We start from the raw sequence: 12,494 nt of genomic DNA, 5'->3' as shown, positions 1-12,494 counted from the left end.
TTATTTGTTTTTTTAGTCAAATAATAAATTAATGGTATCATTTTTCATGTCCGGATTTTTTAACTTTTTATCATGACGTTTGTCGATGTTGACCTCGCTTCACTGCTGTGCTGACGTAAGATTCATTGCTTCATCGTTGCATGACGATACTTAACGAAAAGCTTTGAATTGCTTTATTAGATTTATTATCATAAATTCTCTCCTTCAGGGCATCACAAGGTGACTTCTATCGGGACTCTTGAACAAAATAAGCAATTAATTTTTACTGCATTTACGCGTGCAATTTCCTGATGACGATGATCCCTGTCAATTATTTATGGAAGTGTTGGAATACTGCAACCAACAACAGTGCAAGTAAATCGCAACTCGTGAGAATCATAATAGTGTTTCCTATGGAAACCTATGTCTGCCATGCTAGATTAATGATAAGAAAATACTTTTCCGGAAATCAAAACAAACTTGCTCATCTTATTGAGCCGGGTTGGTAGCTGACTGTTGAAATAATATTTGACTTTCTCTAGTAATATATAATTTTCATAAACTTTTCGATGTCGCACCTTTGGGGCGTAGAACAAAAAATGACCAAATGTTTTGCGGTATTAAGCAATGTGGCTGGATTACCACCATTATAGATGTTGTGATCGATTCTTACCATTTACCATTCACGCTTGGTCACACCTATCGACCGCGGGAGTTCAAATTAATGCAAGATTACTCGAGCTTGAAGTGTTTGTGCGACTCAAATGTTTCAAGTTCAAGTTCACAGAGAGAATCGTTAGATGAAACCAATCCTAATACACCTAACAGTGTGGTTAAACCTTCTAGACGTTGTGATTTATTTGTGATCAAATTTTGTTAGGACAGTCTCAAGAACCTTCAAATCGATTTCTGTGATATTGTGTGAAAATATTGATTGAAACATCGAATAAAATGCGCGTTAAAGCAAATATCTAATGTATGACATTAGTTTGTGAATCTTAACTTAAAAGCTCATTTTGTGAGGGGAAATCACAACTTTTTCTTGCCGCGGAAGGAAAGACAAAAAGGCAGTGCATCGGATCGCTCAGCGCAGCGAGCGGCAGGGTCGTACATTTTCCTTGGATGCTTGTTTTTTGGCAGTTCGGAGTGACACCCAAATTATCGCTTTCCTGTTCATGTTCCTAAGAGAGCCGGTAGCCGTTTCACCGTATATCTCTGTGTACCGACCTATTACCTCATAGATGAAGAACGTCAAGATGCCGTGATCATCGTGATTTGGAGGTCACATACATGTGGCTGCCGCAGAGGATCGTTTGCCGATTCGAAGGTAGAAATTTAGGATATCATTATTGGGATTACCGTGTGTGATTGGGCGGTCAATCCCGGTAGTGTACGAGGTCGGTTTGTATTCTGGTGGAGATTTGGCCTCCCACTAAAGTACACATTTTACGAACTTAATAAGCAACTTTGGTACATTACCGTTTTAGGAAATCGCTATTGGTCAACCTTGGTCAACCTGAAGCGTTTTGCCAAAATCAGCTTTTAATAGGTAGTTAATAAAAACAGCTAGAAACTTTAATGACTGCGAAGATAAATCGCATAAATTGCCTTTTGCAAATCGCTTTGTTTCTATTCCATGAACAAGTACGGAAAATCTTCAATTTATTGTTATAGCTATTCACCATTCCGGTGTTGTTTTTATTGATGTGATTCGTAGCTTCGACGGCAGTAGGTACCTGGAAGTGTGCCGGCCATCTCGACTCGACCATCACGTTGGACCGGCTAGGAGGCCGTGCTGAGAGTATGTAGCCGCTTTAGATCTACTCATCAACAATGATTATTATGACTTTCGATTAATCGAGGGGATCTCTAGCCTGAAGTGGACATGAGGTAGAAAAACACTTATCCGATCGGCGGACGATAGTGGAGGAAGGAATTTTTAGCGTCCGGTGCAATTATCGAGTGGTGGCAATAAAACATCTCCAATAAAATTATCTGACAGTTGTTCGACTTCGATTCTGTCATTATCGACGATTCGTTAAAAATCTCCACCAACAAATTGACACTTATTGTATGGAATCGATTATTGCGGTTGTGGGAACAACAAATATGTTACATGAATGAAATGGAAAATCAACAAGATTGACTACAATATATTGAGTATATTTCGAACAGGTTTTTGATAAGTGAATTTGCAATTACCTGTTTATTATTCTCGTAGATTTAAATGGTATAATTGAATGTCTAGGAGAATTGTTGTATGTATAAGCAAATCAAGGTTAAGGGGAAATGAGCAGTCATTAACTTTTCGTCGGAAAATCCAATTTAGGTTTTTAGAAATGTGTTTACTGTATTCTTCTTGCCAATCTGAATGCAGAGATTTTCATAAACAGAATTTTGAAATTTATAGAATCAATGACGACTCATTTCTCTTTATCAATAAAACAGCAGAATAGTTTGGGATTATTTGTAATTGACTTACAATCAATCACAAAAAATCTTAAACTATTTTCCTGTTTTGTGGGTATTGTCTATTAATGATTTTATTGTTTTTAAGAAAGCGGCATAAGCTTCTATCTAGTCATTCTAGAAATAAACCAAATGGCTTTCTACTGCGGTCGCATGTTAACTTTGAATGGTCTGTCAATTTTGTTTCTGTACGGCGCTGCTGGCTGCAGCTAACTGCAAAGCTAACCTTCAGTTGGTTGCCGGTTGGTTATGGCACTCCGCGTATTATTGCTCACTTAAGGCGTTTGGGGGTGGAAAAATGTTATATTTTTACCCAAGGGCGGCGCGGCGGTGAAAAGTTTAGTACCACCGACCCGGGCTGCATGCCGTTGTTTTCTTTAGAAACTGTATCGTGCATAATTGAGTGCCGTACGATGCAAGCGTATAATGTTAAACTTGGGCATGCAATTGCCCAAAATTGAAACAAACATGTTAGCGGAGAAAGCTTACCGTGTTTGTGATTTATAGCTTCGTGGACATGATTTTAATTGATGGTTTGTTAAAACACAATCAAAACAAAACTTATGTTCTCAGTGAGGTACAGAACTAAGGGAAAATCGAAACAGAATAAATTTTGTACAGTTTTCGGATAGTACAAATGCAAAAGATTCAATTTCAATTCATTTCGTTTGTATGAAATTTCAACAAATCAATTTGAAATCAATCTAACATTGATAAAACCAACAAGTGAAATAAAATTAAACAGATAAGGAGAGCAAAATGGGATAAATATTAAGTACAAACTCACTCTATTGGCACGAAATAGGGCTTCTTCCATCAACACATGAGCTGTCCTAGATGTCCGTTCTTGAGTTTTTCCTCTGGCTACCTTTATACAAGTTTGCACATTTTTGCAATAACTATGGATGATTTGTTTAACCCTTCTGTAATTTTTCGGCCATGTAAGTGAGTCAGCAGAACATATTTACGAAATTACGATTTCAATAAAGCTCGGGGTTAACTTAAGGAAAGTTATATCGTTTCAGTTCAGTTTCAGTTTCAGTTCATATACAACATTGACCTAACAATCCAGTCGTATCTTCGAATCTCGACAGACAAAAAATCTGAAGGTTTAACTTCGAAAACGGACCGTACTGCCTAAACTTTGCATTTTAATAATAATTTGAATCCGCCATAATCGTTTTGGCACAAAAGTTACATTAATCACAAGTTAATCCATAACTAACAAACAATTTCTTTTGCAGGAAGCAAGCAAAATCAAACCTAAAAATGCTAGTCATCCTTCTTCTTCTTCTAGCAGTTTAGAGCCGGGGTGGCTCATGCTATATCAAAAATTTGTCTTCACTGCACTCAAACCTGGGTTAGTCATCTCCAAATGGTAGAGCGTCTTGACACAGGCATGTTCGCTTCAACCGGGTCGAGCTATTTAGCATTATGGGCCCTGCTGTTCCTGGTGCTAATGGGACTCTTGAACAGAATAGTTTTCGCTCTGTTGTCCGGCATCCTTACGACGTGGCTGGCCCACCGTGGGGTTCCTAGCTTCCGTTTTTATTCTGACGTAGATTGCCTCTGCCGTGCCAAAGTTTCTAGGGATGATGCCAAGGACATCTATAAAGGCTAGGGAGTTGGCTACTTTTGCCGAAGATCATTCCTCTCGGATCAAACCTTCAATAGCGATGTTGATTGACATAGAGAGAGTTCATTTCTTTGTCGCAACACTCTGTGCAATTCGAAAGGACTCGGAAGTGCCCCCGAAACATCACTCGAGGGTTGCTTTAATCAGCCGCTTCAGTTTACTCTCGACTGTATCGTATGCTGCCTTGAAATCCATGAAAATATGATGCGGGCACGTTGTATTCACGACATTTCAGGATAATTTGTCGGAAAGCAAGAATTTGATCCACAGTAGCTTGAACCTTCATAAAGCCCACCGGATACTGTCCTACGGAATTTCTTGCTTTTGGGGTTAGACTACGTAACGAAATGTTGGAGAGCATCTTGTAGGCGGCATTGAACAACGTAATGCCGCGGTAATTACAGCAAGCGAGTCGATCGTCTTCTTTGTAGATGAGACAAATCACACCTTTCATCCACTCGTCCAGTAGTTTGTACTCCTCCCAAATCCTTGAAAATCCAGTGAAGTGCCGTTGCTAGTGGTGTAGAGCTCTGCCGGAAGTCGATCCTTTTCAGTGGTTCTATCATTCACCGGGACGCTGTTTTCGTTTAGAGGCACTTCTAAGTTACAGTGACAATAAGTTAACATCTTCTTCTGTTAATCGCTATTGAGATGCCTATCGAATAAAAGTTTTCACCTTTCGATCACCTCGCGCTAGTCTGTGGCCAGGTATCCCTCCTCGTCTATATGCATATCAGGATTCACTTTATTCTTCTTCTTCTTCTTTATTCTTCGAGAAAGGAAAGGCCGCAGAAGTGGATCGACTTTAACGGCTCCTTATTCAGCAGTCACAGAACCTTCATTTTTTGCATCTCTTCATTCTGACGCATTTTTTCCTCAGGATCGTCGTCAACTCATTTCGCGCTCGCCGATACTTGGACATTCATTTTATTTAAAGTAAGCCGAGTTAGATTAAACTAAAAAGACTCAACCCGCCGGACTTTCAGTCAATAAAATATAACCCATTAGTAAGCTTTTGGCATATTTTTTTCATACAACTTCAATTCCATAACCTCGCACCTTACGCTTAACTCCACTTAAAAAATTTTGTGAAAAATCACGCTGCAGCTTCTTCTGTACGGAAACCCACTTTTTCTTCATGTCTTCCTCAGATATGACCTCCTTACGATGCTTCCATAGTGCCTGCTTCATAATAGGGTAGTATTTTTCGATGGGCCTTAGTTCCGGTGCATTGGGGGGGTTTAATGCCCTTGGGTACGAAAGTAACCCCGTTGGCTTCGTATCACTCCAGGACATCCTTTGAATAGTGACACTAAGCTAGATCGATCCAGAAGATCGTAGGGCCCTCGTGTTGCTTCAACAGAGGAAGTAGACGCTTCTGTAGACACTCCTTGAGGTAGATCTGCCCGTTTACAGTCCCCCGGTAGTCACGAACGGCGCACTCTGTTGGCTACATAAGCAGATCGCTTGCCAAATCAAGTATTTCTTGGCGAACTTTGAAAGTGTCTGTATCCTTACTTCCTCCAGAACATCAAACTTGTGCTGGGCGATGAAGTACAGTCGCCCCGAAAGCTGCCATAAGTCCGCCTTGACGTTAGTCTCATCATCCACGATGAGAATTTTCCAGGTGCTTGCGCAAAATAAATTCGCGACGTTGCTTTTCGGGTGACGCCATTTTTTCCAATTTTCGAAAAAACTGACAGCGATAAAAATACAGTGTTAACAATACACTCTAAACTACTTCTACACAAATTTTCAAGAGAAAATACACAATGGGTAATTTTCTACAGCATTTCTTCCGTGATGCAATTTGATGTGGGACACCCTTTAGCTTGGTTAGATCCGTGGATCCCCCAGCTTGGATAAAAAGGAACGTTATACAATCTTAGTAAGCGTTGCTGCAATGACCTGCCGTGCCTAATTCTCTGCTCTTTCTGTTCACATTTTGTCTCGCTCGGGAGACAGTGTCAACACCTTTATTTCATTACTTTCTTCTACCGTTCCATCCGTCAATTGTAAAAAACTAGCGTTATAAAAAATTGATTAAAAGTCCGGACCTCATTACAAACGGTCCAGACAAAACTACTAGTTTGCTCGATAAATGGACAAATTTTGCTTTCTCTCTCCTCTTTTTGTTAATATTTTTTGTTTTGTTTATGCTTGCCCAGTTTTGCTAAAAATGGCGTTGAAACAACAAGCATTTCGGGAGCGTGTTGTACACTCCTACGAACTGCAACAGAAATCTCGGCAAAAAGTATACGGTATAACATTTAAAAAGCAAATATGTTGCGGCTTCGACTGTTTACAACTATTTGCAAGCAAGGTAGTGGAAGACCAGCCAAAATTATGGACGTAGAAGAACATCGTTCACTTTCTCGTTTCTTTAACAACAAGCCCTATGGTTTGGCTATCAATTAAGATGTACTAAACGAATGTTTGTAGAAAATTTTGATCTTGTTTCTACAAAAATATCATGCAGATGCACAATACGTGTTTTGGCCGGATAGAGCATCATTGCATTACGCCAAAAAAACACAATCGTTCCTGAATACCCATTCGATCCCATTTTTATTCAAAAACCACGACCCGAAAAATCTGTCTCAGTACGCCCAATCGAAGATTTTTTTGGGATTTTGAGTTCCTTGGTGTACAAAAATAACTGGAAAGCCACGAATTGCAAAGAGTTGATTGATAGAATCAAGAGATGCATTCGCAAAGCTGACATGACGGCCGTACAACGTTCCTGTTTCGACGTCAAACGAAAGCTTCGCCGAACAACCGATTACGGACCGTTTTCAAATGCACACTAATTTTTTTTCAACCCGTTAATGAAATTGCTGAGTTAGTTTGACACAGTGACTGGAACTCATGAAAACTAACGAAACTGAAAACAACTGGCAATATTATTGCCACAATAATGATAAAAACTTGACCAAAATTAGAAAATTTTAAAGCAAATTTTAGGTAGTCAGTATTTTAATAACAATTAGACAGAAAATCAAGGTACAGTTGCGACATGTATTGATTCTAAATGAATAAATTATGTCACATAAGAAAAAAAGCAAAGTCTTGCAAATTCACAATTGCAGGGTGCTTCTAGCCGGGATTCAAACTAGCTGGCTTATAAGGCCAGCATCATACCTCAAGTCCAACTGGGAGGCCTGGGAGGTCACATAAGAAAACCACACATTAATTTTGGATTAAAAAATGAAATTTCAGTAAAGTTTGGAGTGATATGATAAAACAATTAAGCACATTGATTGTAAAATCACCCAACAAAACGTGTAAATCATTGAAAAACGTTTTTGTTTTTTTTTTTTCAAATGAAACCGATTGGTGTTGGCTGTCTCATGAACAAACGATATCATCTCAACTAGTTTCAAGTAAAGCTCTTCTGAAGTTAAAACATGAAGAACGGAGAACGGAGTTGCTAAATAAATTATTAAAGAAATTTTCAAACAAAATGTTTGTGTTCCATTAATCGGTACAGTTTAATATTTTTGATATAAAGCATGAATGGTCAAAGGGTGTCAGTGAATTTATTAGCAAAAAAATACGGTTAATAAGGTAATGAACACCATAATGTTGTCATAATAGCTTTTGTCCGGATGTCATACCGTTTGCCATTACCTGTACTACCGTGATGTTCAATGGGTTGAATCGAAAGTGCAAACTCACCTCTGGCGAAGTAAATCAACTTGCATTTAAACGATAATGTTTATAATCGATTTTTAATGAATTGTTAGTATCAATACGCCATTATGTTTTACCACAATACAGGTCAATGGAATATTTATGTAACGTGTTATTACCGTACTAAGCACGTTGTTCTTAATTTACCATAATTTTTCTTAAAGAATTATTATTAATAACATAGAGGTTGGGCATGGAAGCCTATAACCGAGCAACCTGCTAGTTGCGATACTTCCAATCGCCACTATAAACGATACGATACGGCGCTACGTATCGCCGTACCTAGAGTGCAAACAGATCAAAAATGTACAGCCAAAACCAATTCAACGCCTCGCCCGCCGTTGGAGTAGACCTACCGGTGGTGGCGGAGGAATGTGGAACGGCCTCAACAGTAATTCACGCATAATTATCACCTCTTGGAGCGAGTACGTAGCAGTAGGTATGCCGCTTGCCGTGGCGGGTAAGATCTCTTCAAGAGGCATCCGAATTTTTTTTCTCGAACGCTGCTTCCATTGGAAATGTCAATCAGCGTTCAGTTGCGAAATTATTACATCATTTTTGGTTGCGTAAAGTTTACCGTTCTGAGGCCGTGATTCTTCGGTCCGTCGGCTGCGGCTGAAAAATGCTCTCGAATAAACAAGCTACTAAAATAAAAAACCACATGTCCGCTACGCAGCAACCAGCTGACTAATCCGATAAAAAAGACTGCGTCTAGCGTAACATCCAAGACAGTTAACTGTGTTTCTTCTCCCCCAACCAGATTGATTGCAAAACTGTGATAATTGAATTAGAATCTGGTATGTAATCAAATGCATGTATCCCAACAGCTGCGATTTGTAATTAATGCAATTGCCTAGTAGAGTCGTTGGTGCAATAGTCGGGCCAGATGTGTAAGGTATGACCAAAGGAACTTAAACCGAACCGTTTGCCGTATTCCGCACACGCATCAAGTGCAAGTGGTTTGTTTAGATCGGGAAAACCCCCCTCCAATCTAGATCTTATTTCCCATGCATCGCAGGCAATTGTTGTCGGAGTTCACACCAGGCCGATGAAGAAAAGCTAAGAAATTAATAATTGAGAGAAAAAAGTGCGTTCAATGTGAGAAAAAATAAAGAATTACGAGCGAAAAAACCCAGCTGTTGAAAAAGTGCAATATCCGAGTGCAAAAGCAAAGCTCCCATTAGATAACTAGTGAATCCTGTTTTGTTTTTCGTTTGTTGTTGTTTGCTAACGGAGTGAGTGACTGACTTCTGACTTGCCTGCTTGCTTGCTTGCATTCCGGTGAAGAGCGTTGTGAACGGTGGCACGGAACGGTCCAGCCGAAGATGCGAAACGTGTGGATTGTGGTGGCTAGCGCCCTGCTGGCGTTCGCAAATTTTGTCAAATCCCAGGAAACGTCCCGCAACCTGTACAGCTCACGGTGAGTGAAGTGATTTTTTTTAATTTTTATTTTCAGTAGATATTAATCATACTTAACTCAACAGAATGGTCAATGGTACTTAATGGAGTAGTTAATAATTGGTATAAGATTAATAAGTGAGGTAATATTGTTTCGGAAATCTTGATCTTTTGTTTTACTCCACTTGGTATCTAACAAAAGGTGTAATATCATTAAAAACTGAAACAATGCAGGAATAAAAGCTGTCATACTTAAAAACAGTTTGTTGTTGTATAAACATATTGAAATAAATTATCTTTTTCTTCTGTTTTCGCATGACTAAGTTTTTCCGTAACCAATGGGGTTTGTTCGTAATAGAGTAGGACAGCAAGCCAGCGGAGGAATCCGATTTCATCAAATGGCAGGAATTCTGCAAAACCGTTTCTCATTTGCGCCGGTATAAACAATTGATTGATACTGCTCTGGCAAAACTTTGTAAGCCGCATTAGCAAATAGTTTGTGGCTCTCTGTGGAGTGCGTGAGACTAAGTGTTTGAGAATGCTGAAGAACAAATGACTGTTGTTAATGAGTTGCATGCCAACTGTAACAACACCCAATGCAATGGATCAATGAAGATATGTAGCTAATTTTGATAACACAACAACTTGTTTATGGCTTGCGGTGGCGTTTATGGACGATTTCGTATACACTACCGCCATTAGCAAGCCCAGGTAACTTCAAAGCTGGTTATCTCCATTGTTCCATTGTTGGCAATTATGGAACATAAAGCTAATGCTTGCTAATTTCTTGGTTTTGGAGGATGGTTTTGCATGTTCGAATTATTTGCAGCCATTTTTGGAAAACATGCGGATTAAGGGGTAATATACAGTCGAAGAGAAAACTCTTTAAACGATTAAAATGAAAATTTGTATAGTTCTTGAAAAAAGTTATTGAAACATCTGCTATAGTTAACTTAACTTGGAACTTTTCTACAATAAGACGTCTTGTGGTGAGCATGATATCTAGGGTTTATGTCTAATTCCCGTCGTAGTAAGGAAAGCCACTCTAATTTTCATCATTTCTTAGGTGGATTTAATGAATACACCAAAAGCTCTGCTGCTGATTTGACTCAAACACACTTACCTTCCGATCCGTGCCCTTTGAATTCCCTAAAAAGCGATTAATAAAGCATTTGGTTGAAATCACGCAACTGACTTTATATCACAGACAAACAGACATAACACTCGTTTTCCATTCATCGTACCGATTAAACCGTCATTTCAAATTTGGGCTTAGTTGGGAATGTCTCCGTTTTGGTTAAAGTGGCGCTTTTTGACGAAAGAAGGGGAATTCCCCATAAAAAATACTTGCTACTTCGAGGGATACCCATATTGCTATTTGATATTTGGGAATGTCGATCATAGATGGTGCTAGTGTTCAGGTTAAATGTGAGGTACGATAATTTTTGTTGATTTTTCTTCCAAGAGTTATGTCTGTTTGTCTGTGTTTATATCTTGAATTCGTCGTTCCGTTTTAAAATCCGTCCATCAAAATTTTTCATCGTCCGAACTAAAAATCACAATAATGTTTACGAAGCTAGCGCGCATGTATTTGTGTAGGACAGCATGACAAATGTTATTCTACAAAATTTCTGTAGGTTATGCAAGTTTTCTCGGCTGCAGAATAACAACGAAACGAAAAAACGTTGGAAATTTGGCTGCTAGGAATTCTTCAATGAAATAGATCTCAGCTCACTTTGATTGATCGCGTATGATAGACAACAAACTTAAATATTAGTTTTGAATTGTGTATCATGAAAATGCTGATATTTTTAATAATTTGTGTTGGATAGGACGGGGATAGGCAATTACGACGAAGCAGCAACATACCCTATCTATAGATTGATCGAAGGAACTAGCAAAATAATCATTTCTGACGTAATGGCGGTTTGTTAAACATAAAAACTCGATTTTCGGCATAAATTTTACTCATAAATTGTCCATAAAATGAAATTTTCTGTGTGAATACTTAAATATCTATATACTACGAACATGAAGAAATCAGAAAAGCGAATGTTTGAAAATTCTAACTGTAGGTATATAACCCCTTAATTACTTGTGAAATAATAAGATAACATTAACGTTACGTATTAACGTTAAAACGTCACCAAAATGTTCTTTTTTCTCAAATGTCTGCCAACAAAACAAAAAAAACTTCCATTACGTTTAGTTTAGTTTAATTTCCGAGAAAAAGGAACATATAGTCTGAAAATCGTGTCTTTACAGGAGCGCCGTTTTATTATGACGAGTTTATTCTGTGCGGCACTAGAATTACGTGAATGATCGAGTTTTTCATCCACTTCTCATGGTCGGCTCATAACAAAATTAGTACAGTGGTTTACCGATTTTATCTACCCATCCGAAAATTTTTGATAGATATATTTGGAAAGTAGACAAATTTGGGGAAAAATAAATTGCTCCAAAATAATTTAAATGAACAAAAAATATTGTTAATATTGATCATTTTTTTTCAATTATGTTTTATTTTAGCGTAATTTGATGCGTAGGGCTCATTTTATTCATATCAACCATTAGCCATAACGCACGTCAACTCAGCAATATTATGAAAAAAGACATATCGAAATTCAAAATTGCTCCGATTTTATTCAAATTTTGTGTACTTATTCCTTTGTAGTAAATTTTAGATCCGTATTATTATTTGGTACTTAGGGTTCTCTTTTCTGAGTCAGTGTGGTCCCAAAAGTTACCATTTTTTCCACCTTTTTTTCTTTGAAAATTCATAACTTTTGATCCATTGAACCGATTTCAATGATGTTAATACCAAATGGAAAGTATTTCAATGAGCTTTCAAGAAAAAAATATTGGACCAAATCCCAATATTGAAAACATTCTCTTTTTATGTTTCCATGGTGTGCAGACCAAAGAAATTCTAAGTTTTCAAAAAGTAGTAATGGTTCAAAAGATTAAAATTTTTAAGGAAAGAAAGGTGATAACCATAGTTTCTAGCGGAGACGGGGTGTGCCCGTTAGCGTTACGGTATAGAAAAATATCACAAAGGATCATTATGAAATGTTAAAAATATGCGTTATGCGAAATGTTAAAAATATGCGTTACAAAAATAAATGCAAGTTACTTTGCGTATTTGACTTCAGCATTATTATACCCATTCTGTGTATAATTACATACCACAGATGCCATATAGTAAACTATAAAATACAGAGAAATATTCCCTGTTATGCATAAATTCATGAAATCTTGCAAATTTTCATGCCGAAATGACAATTTAAAAAAAGGTAGATAAAACCGGGTTTAAATGGTA

At 37.9% G+C, this 12,494-nt stretch overlaps 2 protein-coding genes across 4 annotated transcripts in view; one reads left to right on the top strand and one right to left on the bottom strand.

The window, feature by feature from the left end:
- LOC128743546 (uncharacterized) overlaps positions 1 to 12,494 on the top strand; it is a 45,912-nt gene that overhangs the window by 15,521 nt on the left and 17,897 nt on the right. For all 3 annotated transcript variants that reach the window (XM_053840146.1, XM_053840145.1, XM_053840144.1), the window contains exon 2: positions 8,796 to 9,197. In XM_053840146.1, the coding sequence (XP_053696121.1) occupies positions 9,103 to 9,197 (95 nt within the window). In that variant the 5' untranslated portion in view covers positions 8,796 to 9,102. The remainder of the gene's footprint in view (positions 1 to 8,795; positions 9,198 to 12,494) is intronic.
- The window catches only part of LOC128743547 (RING finger protein 121), a 396,237-nt gene that overhangs the window by 366,444 nt on the left and 17,299 nt on the right, over positions 1 to 12,494 (bottom strand). The gene's annotated exons all lie outside the window — the stretch shown is intronic.

This window comes from Sabethes cyaneus, chromosome 3 (assembly GCF_943734655.1).
Source record: "Sabethes cyaneus chromosome 3, idSabCyanKW18_F2, whole genome shotgun sequence".
NCBI classification, from domain to species: Eukaryota; Metazoa; Arthropoda; class Insecta; order Diptera; family Culicidae; genus Sabethes; species Sabethes cyaneus.
The sequence above is the reverse complement of the archived record's forward strand: the minus strand, read 5'-3'. Positions and strand labels throughout refer to the sequence as shown.